Source organism: Camelus bactrianus, chromosome 16 (genome assembly GCF_048773025.1).
Source record: "Camelus bactrianus isolate YW-2024 breed Bactrian camel chromosome 16, ASM4877302v1, whole genome shotgun sequence".
In the NCBI taxonomy this organism is placed as follows: domain Eukaryota; kingdom Metazoa; phylum Chordata; class Mammalia; order Artiodactyla; family Camelidae; genus Camelus; species Camelus bactrianus.
Window position 1 is genome coordinate 36,960,076 of NC_133554.1, and position 12,410 is coordinate 36,972,485.

At 55.7% G+C, this 12,410-nt stretch overlaps 1 protein-coding gene across 3 annotated transcripts in view; it reads right to left on the reverse strand.

Moving 5' to 3' along the window:
* RHBDL3 (rhomboid like 3) overlaps nt 1-12,410 on the reverse strand; it is a 40,293-nt gene that overhangs the window by 19,835 nt on the left and 8,048 nt on the right. For 2 of the 3 annotated variants that reach the window (XM_074343064.1, XM_074343065.1), the window contains 2 exons: nt 4,464-4,622; nt 586-810 (listed from right to left, as the gene is read on the reverse strand). In XM_074343064.1, the coding sequence (XP_074199165.1) occupies nt 586-810; nt 4,464-4,622 (384 nt within the window). The remainder of the gene's footprint in view (nt 1-585; nt 811-4,463; nt 4,623-12,410) is intronic. The other variant, XM_074343066.1, reaches the window with a different exon arrangement.

Consider the following 12,410-nt stretch of genomic DNA (forward strand, 5'->3'; position numbering starts at 1 on the left):
AATGTTCTTGCAAAATACGTTAAGCCCACATTTGCCTGTTCATAAACACTCCCTCCCGTATGTATTTGTGTAACGCTTTTGTGTTCAGAAAGCACCGCCAGCCATTCTGGTGGTCTAAATTGAGGAGTCCTGTGGGAGAAGGAGGGCAGGTCTGCGTATTCCTACTCTACAGGTGGAAGAGGGGAGTTCCCGCGGAGCAAATGACTTGTCCACCTTACTCACTCAGGGAGGAACTAAAATAAATTGTTTTAATGAGTTAGCCTGGCTAAATCCCCCAAATCAGTGAACTTATGACACTGTTTTACTTGCTGTTGTTTCCGGCGGGGGTGGTCACATGGGGATTCGGCTGCAGCGAATATGGCTTGAAGTTATCATCTTTGCCATCTCTCTGTGGTCCAGGGGTTTTAACAACACTTGCACGCACCGTAACAGGGCCTGACTTGCAGTGACAACTGCCGTTTGGTCCTCAATCATCGCCTTTCGGTGGATAAGATGCTGCCCGTCCCTCTCATGATCTCAGATATCCTCTTGACCCCCCCCAGGTCCCCCCAAGACCAAGCAGCCCTTCCCCACCCTTGTCCTTGCCTCCAGCAGTGTGACTGTGATCATGAACCAGGGCGGGGGGCAGCAGGTGTAGCTGTCGTAGTACCACTTCCGGTCAATCTCCCGGGGCAGGGTCTCGTAGGCCACGTGGCGGATCAGCCGCTGGGAGAGGTTCAGCCCCTTCTCCTCCAGCAGGGCCTTGCTGCAGAGCCGACGGTTCCCCTGCAGGATGGCCTGGCGGAAGCTGTTGGACCGCTTGTTGCTCATCTACACCGGGAACAGGGAGGAGGAGGGGGTCAGCACTGGGGTCTGGGGAGAGCCCCGACCCATTTCTCAGCCAGCCCATTCCTGAGATCAGCCAGGCCTCATCCCACCTTCCTCTTTCTTCTGTCATAGTTACAGGAAGCAATATTCACAGAGCCCTTCAGTGTCAGGGGTTGTCCTAAGCACTTTGCAGCTTCGCTCATTTGAGGCAACTACTCCACCTGCTAGATACAGACCACGAACATCCCTGTTCTCTTGGTGAGGAGACTGAAGAACATAGAGTTTCAGGAATCCGTCAAGTCCAAAACCAGTAAGGCTCCAGGGCCTGTACTCATGTTCACCATACCTCCCTTCCACAGACCCCTCCATCACCCATCATCATTTCCTGAACAACTGCTAAGTGTCAGGCACACTGCCAATGCAGGGGACGCAGTGGTGCTCAAGACAGATAAGCAACCAGCAGTCATGGTTCCAAGTGAAGGTGCCGCTGGAATACACAGGAGGGAGCCCAACCCTGGCCCATGGTGGTCAGGGAGGGCTTTCTGGAGGAGGTGGTATGAGTGAGAACTGAAGGATAAGTAGCAGTCAATATCCTCAGCTTGGGAAGAGGCAGGCAGCCCTTGGTTAGATAAGCGAGTTTGCAGGGAGGTCCCCAGAGCCAGAACCTAAGGCTGTGCTTGTGGAAGGTCATCCCTCCTGAGTGCCTTCAAGGGAGTTGCGAGGCTCAGGGGGCCCAAGGACTAACCCCACCCCCAGCAGAGTCCTGGCTGCCTCGCCCAGTGGTTAGCCCAACTCCCAGAGACCAGAGGCATCCCTGCTGACTTTCAGCCTCCCAAGGCCTCCGTTACCTTCCACCTGCCCTCTGTGACCACACTCTAGACCCTTCTAACGGGGAGATGTCCTAGAGATGTGGCTCTCCCAGCTCCAGAGCCCACTGTGCTGCTTGGATGGCTGTCTCATGATCTCTGGGTGTGGATTGCCAATGTATTCCTGAGACTGTGGGCTCAGCAGTGACATTAGGCTGCATTCACCTGAAGACAGGAGTCCAGACCGGGCTGCGGAGGTAAGCCAGGCAGACCAAAGCACAGGGCTTTGAAGCCCTGACGGGGGAAGGGAGCTGGGGAGAAGCTGGGTTCAGACCAGGCCAAGTGGAATAAGCCTCCATCTGCAGCATCCCCTCCCTTCTCCTGGGTTCTGTAAGCACCTTCAAAATCCAGCCAAAGGCTCGCCTCTCCAGCAGGCCTTCCCGGATGACCCCTTCCAATGACTCCCTGTTCTCACCCCCCACCCCCACCCCATGTCTGCAAAGCTTGCATCTGGTTCTCAGTGGCTTGGCGGTTCTGGAAACGCAGGCAGGGCTTGGAGCTCCACGTTCACTGCAAGCCCGAGACAGGATCACGTCGTCAAATTAGTTTGTAGCCACTCTTTCCATCCGGTCCCCTAGTCCCCGGGTATGCACGTGCTCACGGGCCTGCACTGCACACACACTCACAAACACACACCCGGAAGACCCATGGTGGGGAGGAGCTCAGCACGCGTACAGGAGAAGCAGTGCGTGCACATGCACACTCACCCTTCACCTGCGCCCTGGTGTGCCCAGAACTGTGCTGGGCACAGTAGCAGCCCTGGTCTCTGGCCTCATGGAGCTTACAGGACAGACAGATGTATAAACAGCAGCAAAAGAGGACATCATCTTTGTTATGTGGTGCATATTATCCCCACATTATAAAGATGGGGACAAGAGCTTGGAGAGGGAAAGTAATTTTCTCAGGGACCCATAGTTAGTAAATCAGAGTTAGGATTCAAACCCAGATGGCGCTTTTGTGCCAATCAGATAAGTGAGTCTCTTCTTCGGTGGATACACTTTTTCCAGGCCTTGCTGAACAAAGCTCAGGTCACATTCCAGTTCTCATTCATCTCTGCCCAGTATCCTTCTTGTACAGTCCACAACCTGCACACCCGTACATGATAACCCTGGCCACTCAGCTGTAACAACGTGGTCTCTGCTATAAGAGAGGCTTGCACAAAGCACTATGTGGTCTCTGGATAAGGTTGGTTTGTTCTGCCTGGGTTGGGATGGGGAGGGGCTCACAAACGATGCAGAGGAGTTAATCTGGTAAAAGAACATCAGAGACAACAAAAACTTTCAAATACTTCATCTTATTTAATCCTTGCCACAACCCTGAAGAGGGTATCCTTTGGCTTCATTCCACAAATGGAAAACAGGCTCTTTCCCACTGAGTGGCAAAGGCAGAGCCTGGAGCAGGACAGGTTCCCCCGACTCCAGCCCGCGAGCTCTCCGCCCGGCCCAGAGCTTCCACCAGGAGATCCCCTTCTTAGTGCTGGTCTCCAGGGCAGCCCTGCCCACAGGAACCCAAGCCATGGCTGCCCACTCCAGCTCAGAATTCAAACACTGTAATCTTGATGGTAACAAGTAATCTGCTGTTGTGAGTTCCCACAGAGGACTCCACGGACCCCTGGCTGGAGAAGCAGCTCACGCACTGAGCCCTGCAGCAGGGCACGCAGCAAACACGCTGGTGCTGGGGCTGTGGATGAGCCAATGAAGGCTCAAACCCGTGGCCTGGTCCAGCCACAGGGCTCACCTCCACTGCCCACCCCTGGATCCCGCCAGTCCCCCTGCTTAACTGAGCTCTGGCCCCCACCTTCGAGGTTTGCTCCCTGGGTCCACTCAGAACAGCAGATTCCTTCACCACTAAAAGCTCTACAGCTGCTCCCTGCAATCATGCTAACCTCTGGGCAAAGGCAGATCCTTAGTCAAGAGGCAATGAAAATAACCCCAAACCCAGCACAATGGCAGGTCCTGGGTCCTCCATCACTGATACCTCTGAATTCTAGGAGCCTGGGGACTTCACATCAGTCACTTAATGGGTGACAAGAAGAGAGGTGACAGTCTCCGTACCACCAATAGGGAAACTGAGTGGAGACTTCTGGCCTTGTGTTCTTCCTGCTGGTTCACGAAGCTTCCACACATACCCCACCCGTCCCAGAGTGGGATGCTTCCTGCTTAACCCCACTGATCCCCACTCCAATCCCACTGCAGTAGCCCCCAGAACAGCATAGCAGGAACCCCCGGTGAGGAAAAAGTCCTATCTCCAAGACATCAGACCACTGTGCAGGATTCATGGGCCTCCTGCCTCCAGCCCCTCCGCCAACGCAGGACATCTGCCAGCACGTCTGATGAGCTCCAGCCTTAACCCACAAGCCCCATCGTTCCTGAAAGGTCTGGTCTGATCCTCCGAACATCGCTCCCCGGCTCCTCTCCTGCCAACAATAACCTCCCACCTCCCACTCCCAGCCCTTCATTTAGGCGGAACTGACCCCACTGGCAGCTCCAGGGGTGGGCACTGATTGGTTTGAGCCAATGAGCACATCCCACTGGCCTAATCGAGGCCAATGGGAGGCGGGAAATCCCAGGCCTCCTGCTGAGGGCTGGAACAGCTGCAGCCACTTTGCTGCTACAGTGGGGGGTCTGGAATTGCCAGAAGCTTCTTTTTCTTGGTGATTTCCTTTCAACTGCCGAAGCCTGGACTTTTTCAACGCTGCAGGCCAACGGATGCCTTTAATTATCCAAAAGAACCCTCTAAGCCACACCCCAAACAGGCCCCTCCCAGCGGCGAGGGCCCCAGAGTGCTCACCAGGTTGACAAAATCCTGGTAGCAGATCTGCCCATTGGCCTGGCTGTCGGCGAGAGCCAGGAGCACCTCCCTCTTGTGCGGGTCCAGCTTGGAGCTGTGGCTCTCCAGGAGGCTCCGGAACTTGCCTGTGCTGATGTAGCCCGTTTTCCCAGGGTCAAACTGAGGGAGAAACACACACAGCAGCGGGGTCAGCAGGGCTCCGCCCCTCCCCCGCACTGCCGCATGCGCCTGCCCCGCCTCCATCACCACTTAGGGCTCCCAACCCCTCTGCCAACAGAGGCCCAGGCGGCATCTGGGATGTTTCCAAGGCGCCCATGGGAAACATTCAAATAGCGGGGACAACCACTTACAACCCTAGAAAGCCCCGGAGACCTTTGAGATCGCCCAACCCGGTGTCTCCCGCGTAGGGAAGGAAACGCACGCTCAGAGAGGTTAATCCCTGCCCTTACTGCCGACCCTGGACAAGAGGAAAGCAGGAATGAAGAAGTGATGAGTGGAGGAAGATAAGGAAATCTGGGGCCTGGTCCGGAGGGGCCGAGTGGGGAAGGCACGAGACCCCGGGGAGCTGGGAGCACAGCCCGGGCGGTCCTTCCACATCTGGCTGCGGGCTCCACCCCCACCCCCACCCCCGCACCCACGCACACCCCACTGCCCTGCGCACACCGCCAAGCGGGGCGCCCCCCGAAGACGCGCGCTCGGGGTGTTTGGTCGGTTTTTGACTTTGCCCTTTTGCCCTGTGCAGCTCTGCACACGTGGGAGCCTCTGCCTAGGGCTCACTTCCCTGCCTCGTGTCTCCCTGGGAGACTCCGATCACGATCACGATCACAATCACACTTTCCAACTAACCAGGTGTTGGGCCTCCAGGAAGCCTTCCCTCACACGCGGTCTGCCCTCCCGGGACCTCGGACAGCCCTCCGGCCTCCGCCCTGCACTGTCCTCTTATTATTTTCAGCGCCTCTCTGGACTGCCCGTTCCTTGAAGGCTGGCATCACAACTTGTCCCCAGGCCTTAGCACAGAGCCCGGCATAACTGACACTTAGTGGAGATTTGTGGAGTGAGTGCAGGTTCAGGTGAAGAGGCAGGTACTCACTTTACAGAGAAAGGCTCATGGGTTCAGTGAGAAAAGGGGCTTACTCATCTCTCCCAAAGCAACCCGCACCACTCTGTCCCTCTTCCATAGCCCCTCTTTCCTCACAGCACCCACCTGACTTCCACCCCCACTCCAGCACACATCCTGCTAGAAAAAGACGCAAGCGGTCTCCCAGCGATGCCAAGGCTGGTCCTCCTCGTAAAGTGCTTCCCCATGCACTCACCACACTTGGAGACGCTGCCGTGGGATGCTTAGGTTTTAAAAGGCAAACAGACACTGTCAACGTCCACGTGTGCATGACAAGGGAGCCCGGAAGGCCAAACCAACGTCTCCCCCTTTTCTGGATAAGGTCAGTGAAGACTATTTTAGGCTGATTCTGGGTGCAGCCTCTCAAAGACAATCCAGGAGAAACAGCCAAGAGTTACAAGTCCTGACCATTTCAATTCTCCCCAGAACTCGACCTGAGAAGCCATCTCTAAGGAGGCCTGTTGAGGAACCTACATGTGTCCCCCACGCTCCAGCAAAAATGCCAAACTTCAGAGATGACACCGATTTGGTTCACGCCATTGAGTATTTCAGGAAACTCACCTACCCCTGCTCCAGAAAGATTCTGAAGAGTAAAAACATCAAATATTTGCTGAGTGTTTTCATGAGGCCAAACACCATTCCAAGCACTTTTTACGCAAATGATTTCTTTGACCCCTGACAGCAACCTCATGAGTCAGTCCTATGATTGTGCCCATGTTACAGATGAGGAAGTGGAGGCCCAGGAAAATGGGCACAGAGAGGTTAAGTGACAAGCCTGCACAGACTCCCAGCCCGCCGGCTGCTGCTGACCCCAGCATCAGGGCCTGCTCTGCTGCTCAGAAGCAAAATGTCAGGATCGAAGATGTGCGTGCAGACCCAGAAGAGGAGGAGGCTTCGGGAGCCCCACAGGCCCACTCTAAACAGATTTTTAAAGCAGGAAAGAGCCTCAGACAGCAATGGTTCTGATCTCCTTCCTCAGGTAAGGAAATGACACCCGGAGAGGCAAAGTGGTCACGGAAGCCAGGAAGTCTCCTTCTCTGGTGCCTGGGACCCCTCCCATCCCCACAGGCTGGCACTGGCACTGGCCATGGGGACTCCCCAGCCTGGCCTCTTCTGGTCCCACGTGGCCTTTGTACTGGGGGGGCGCTGATGTGGGTGGAGGTAGAGAAGCAGCCTGGAGCCCTGGGAAAATCCACGCCTCCCCAGCTGTCCCCTGGTGAGCACCACAGGGGACAGTGGGCTTCACACAGCAGGGAGCCTCTCCTGCCCCAGCCTGGGGGAGGAAGCCAATGCGCTCCTAGGGGCCGTTGGAGGCTCAGGGGGGCAGCGGGGTGCAGGGGCCGGGATCAGGCAAGGGCCCCTCTCCCTCGCTCCAGCTCCAGACAAAGAACCACCTGCTCCCCTGCTCTCCCGCCCCCACCAGGGCTCCCTGCTGTCTTCCGAGTGACAGGGGCCCGCGCTGTGGCTCCTCCTCCCGCCCCCCACTAGGGCCTGCCAGTCCTGCCCCAAGCACATCTCAGGCTCCAGACTGCAGAGAAGGAGCTGGAATCAGGCCGAGCCTCCCTTCTCTGCCAAAACTCCACCTTTCATGCCAGGGCCAGACAGGCCAGACAATGGAGGGTCATCGCTACCCTAATAATGAGGCCTCAGGGATGAAGGAGGGTGACTGGGGGTAGTGGGAGGCAGAGAGGGGCCGGCTATCTGGGCTCCACAGAGGAACACAGGACACTTTCCATCCCCCTCAACACCTGGGAAGTTGAGGGCAAGAGCAAAAGCTGGCCAGGGTGGGGTTGGGGGTGGAGGGAGGTGGACAGAGAGAAGGATAGGGAGACAAAAAGAAACACGGAGAGAGGATTTGTGCAGAAGGTGGAGAAAGGTGGGTCCCACTGCCCCAGAAGGAAGCTAAGAGCTTCTAAAAGAGGCTGCAAGGAGCAAGGTAAACCCCATTCGTGTCTCAGCCACTTACCACTGAGGCCGCCCGGACTCTGTCCAGTTCCACTTGCCTCATTAAAGCCTGGAGGGAGCACTGGTGTCATGGAGGCTTGGCAGACCCTCCGGGACACACCTTTGGGCCCCCTCAAGGGCAGCCATGGGGACAGGATCATACTAGCACCATGGTTTGTTTGGAACTTTGGGGGAAACAAACCTTACAAATGTAATTTCCTCGTTAATGGTGTGCTAAAGGCCCTGAAGCTCCCCGTCCTGGGTGCTCCATGTCCTGAATTCACCCACTTTGGACAGGAGGATGCTCTCAGGATGAGGTCTAGGCTGGGTGGGCTGGAGACAGCCTGACTGGGGTTAGTCTGGGGGTGGTAGGGCAGCAGGAGGAATGGGGCTGAAAGGGCCTCAGACAGGCAGGCAGGGGCCCCGCGGAGGGGAGCCAAGAGTCGGGAGCATCCTCGCAGCTGCCTCCTGAATAGCTGACTCCCAGCGCTGTCAGGGGAGTGGGGGGGGGGGCAAGTCCACATTCAGCCTGCGTGGAGCTTCTGGCGCAGAAGAGGAGGAAGGCACAAAGTTAGGAGTGACCCTCCCACAGCTCCCGCCCACCTGCCTTGGCCTTGAAAAGAGCTGTGAGACTGAGGCTCTGGGCCGCTTAATCCCACCAGCACCCAGCCCTCTGGCCCCTTAATCCTCTAGGTCACCAGTTTCCTCCTGCCCGGGGCCCCACACAGGCTCTGCTGTATACCCCATCTCCCAGCCTGGGCCCCCTCCTGGCGCACTTTTGACCTTGGCTCAGAAAGGACCCACCAAATTCTCTCTGCCTTATCGCCAGCCAGGGGGAGGATTTGGGGGAGAGTTCAGGAAAGATGCCCCCCCCCCCCAGCTATTATGCCATCTTGGGCAGATCATTAACCACGTTGCCTCAGTTTCTTCATCAATTACATGGTAGGAACTCTCCCTTCTCAGGGAGACGGAAGGGGGTCCACTCCCAGCTCTGCACACACAAGCACCCCCAATATGCAAACGGGGTTTGGGGAAGAGAAATCCACAACCCAGACAGCCCACGGGGGGCAGTCGATCTTCAATTTTGCATCCTCACTCAGTCAAAGGGCTGATGGGAAACTCGGGGTCAGGATGAGGCAGCTCACTTACAGCAGTGAGGTCTGTGCTGTCAGAGGGAGCTGGGGACACCTCAGAGAAGGGCAGCAGGTCAGGAAATGATAACTCATGGTCCAGGAGAGCCGAAAGGAACTCAGTGGTTTTTAAGCTGCTCTGCAGAGTCCTAGGTGGTGGGGGACATCCAGAGAGGTGGGGAGGGGGTCGCCGAGCAGCCCCCCTTGGTCCTCAGCCAGAGCAGCTGCTTTCTGAAGTGTTCTATGTACTAGCCTTCCGCATCCCACCCGGCTGAACAGCAACACAACAGTAGCTGTATATGCAGAACGCCTACTAGGTGTCAGGGGCCACCTCACTGAAACCTCGGGTCCCCCTATGTCCTGATTTGTCTGAGACAGTCATGGTTTACACCTACTGTCTGAGCATAACTATTACCAGTGCCCCTTTCTCCCACCCCACACTGTCCCAATTTGGATAATAAATTACGTGGTCCCCCCATTTAAACCTCACAACAACCCTATGAGGTAGGTGCTGTTTACATGGGAGAACAACGAGGCATCAAAAGCCAAGCTGCCCAAGTTTGAAGAGCTGGTAACTGGTGCAGATGGGTTTACATCCAGGTGGAGGGGCCTGCACTCTCCCATCATTAGGAGGCAAGAGTTTGAGAGACTCCCAGTTCGGTCCTCCCATCCGTTCACTGAACACGTATTTACTAAGGAGTGACTGTGTGTGAGGCATCGCGCTCATTTTATGGACGGGGAAACAGGTACAGAGGGCAAGTTAGTGGTCAAGATGGGAACAGTTCAGGGTTCCTCCACTGGGTGGCTGGTCCAGCCTTGCTCTTTCTTGTTTTTCTCTGTCCTGTTCAGTTATACAAAATAGAACTGGCCCAGGGTCTCTCGATGTGTGTTTTGTGGAACACCAGGCCCAAGAAGGGGCATTGAAATAAGGGTTCTGCAGTCCCATAAGTTTGGGGAACCCTTTTGGAAGGGTATGATGCATAAAACCATATGGCGAGGGGAGGGTATAGCCCAAGTGGTAGAGCACATGCTTAGCATGCATGAGGTCCTGGGTTCAATCCCCAGTACCTCCTCTAAAAATAAATAAACCTAATTACTTCCCCTATCCCTGCCAAAATAAAATAATTAAATAGTGCAATAATAAATAAATAAAATATTTTTTAAAAACACACAAAAACAAACAAAAAACATATGAAGGGTTCTTCAAGATCTTACAGTGGAGAAGCCTTCCTGATTTTGTTCAGCCCAGCATTTCCCAGACTTACTGGATCACAGTATTTTTTCACAGCAGCATTCCATGGAACACTTTTTGGGAAAAACGCATGAATCCACAGTAGAGTCATTTTTCCCTTTTGTAAAACCTGGCCCCTCTGTTGGTGATTCTGAACCAGCCTTTCACCCCCATCTCATGAGTGGCTCTGGTCCTCCAGGCAGCTGACATTTTGTCCGGAGTCCTCCAGCAAAACTAAAAGTCTGCCAGATCCAAGCTCCAGCCAGTTGAGGAGGGGTTAGGCCCCTGGAGAGGCCGAGGAAGCAGTGACTGGCTTAAGGGGCTGCTGAGCTGAGCTCTCAGGGACCAGCCCCACGGGGCTGGGATCTGCCTGCTCAGCACCCAGGACAGCGGCACCACTTTTTCCCTCCCTGCCTCAGGGCCAAGGCTTCAGAATCCACCCAGGAGCAGCAAAGCGTAAGAGAACGAAAAAAGGAACAAGTCTATTTTATATCAATTATGTTCGTGTGATTTGTACAAACTCCTGTCCAGGATAATTACACGTCCGGTCCCTTCTCTCTCCCAGAAGGACCCTCTCCCTCTCCTTGATTGACATAAATCCAGGTGCTCAGTGAGGGGGTGTGGGCACTTTCAAAGAGCCCAAAGGCAGCACCTGGGGTGCCCTCCTGGTGAAGACCTCTCAGGTCTGGAAGATCGGGACCTGGAATCTAAGGAAGGCTCCCATCCCTGCCAAGACAGAAAGCCCTGGTAAAGGACCACATGGTGTGCACGCTGGGGCAGAGGAGGGTGCAGGCAGCTGCCCCCCTCCCAACTGGGAGTTACCATGGTTCATCCACTGGCTCCCTGCATCCTTACCAGGCTTCTGAGCAGAGTGGAATTAACAAGGCTGCCCAGGGGTTTATGGCTCAGCAGAGCTGTCCCCACCTAACAGCCAGAGCCCACCAGGGAACTCCGGCCCATTCATGGATATTTACAGCCCTATAAATTAGGTCCAGGCCTGCAGCTGCTGAGGTCAGGAGGCAAGGTTACAGGAGTAGCAGCTTTCTCTAGCAGTTCCCTGCCTTGCAAATGAGGATGCTAATTTGCCCCATAGAGAAAATGCGCCTCACACCATCCCCTGACTGTCCCCCACCCCCGACCTGAAATACTCATTTTCACGAATGTTTGATTGCTATTATTCTCACACCAACCCTAGAGTAAGTGTGATTTGTCCCATTTAACAGATATGGGAACTGAGGCACAAAGAGAGGAACGAATTGCCGAGAGGCAATTCAGGAAGTAAAACAGGGCACCACCTGGCCGGCTTTAAGCTGAAGCTAGGAGTGGATTTTCAAAGACCAGGCCTCTCTGGGAGGAAGCAAGAGTGGTGCCTAAAAACCAAGTTCTGACCCCTCCTGTCCCCATCTCCCCACATGGACACACAAGGAGCTCTGATGCTCCCTGGGGTTTGACCAGGCACCTGACAGCTGGAGAAGCCACAGCAATTCTAGGATTCCTGGTTATATTATTCCTGTCCTTCCAGCTGCCACCCCAGGGGCTTGAGGAAGGCAGCTTATGCCCCTCAAGGGGCTTCTCCCAGAAGCTCCAAGCCAGGCTCCTGAACACCCCCCATAAGTCAAACAGCTGAACCCCAGGATCTGAGGTTGGCAGGCTGTTTAGGAAGCTAAAGCACACTTCCCTCAGCAGAGGAGCAGAGGACATCCTGGCCTGAATCCAGGCTGAGCCGCTGGACAGTTGGCATATTTCCGGAAAACTACCCAGCTCTCTGAACACCTGGGCCGTGAGTGGAAGAGCTCTCAAACTTTCTCTGGACCGCAGGAAGCTGAGGTCAGGTGGGCAGTGAGGGGTGGGGTGCCTCTTTCCTCCAGGCCCTGTCCATCTCCACCTGGAGAGAGAGTCTCCTGGAAGATGCTGCTTCTCCCCCTTCAGAGCCTCCCACCCTGATGAAGGCTGTGCAGATGCCCAGACTCAGAGGGGGCAGCGGGGGGCTGTGACTCAGAGGCAGGCCCCTTGGTCCCAGGAGCAGCTGTGAGGCCTGTGCAGCCTCACCGGGGCCAGCCATCACTGCCGGCTGCCTGGGGACTGGAGCCGAGTCACAGCCACAAGGGCAGGGGCCCCAGGGGAGCCGGGAGAAGGGAGCAGAGAGTGTGTGCAAGCAAGGAGGAGGGGTTTTCCATCTGCCCCACCCCACCCCCTTCAGCCTAAACCCACTTCCTCCTGCTGCTACTCCTGGAGGCCGCCAGTGGGTCCCTCTGGTTCCCAAGAAAAGAGAGACCCAGGGAGAAGGAGGGGAGGGGGACGCAGACCTCTGCTCAGGAGCAGAGTGGGCAGGATAAAGGGCTACCAAACTCCTTCACCTCCTGTGGCCCTCTGCCCCGTTTCATAAGCCCCCTAGGAGCCTTGTGTACAAACACACACACAAACCCCTCTGCAGAGGGTCCCCGTCTGCTTTGTGTCTTCAGGCAAGCCCTGCCCCCCGGGGCCTCAGTTTCCACCTCTGTAAAGAGAGGGTAGCACCACTCACC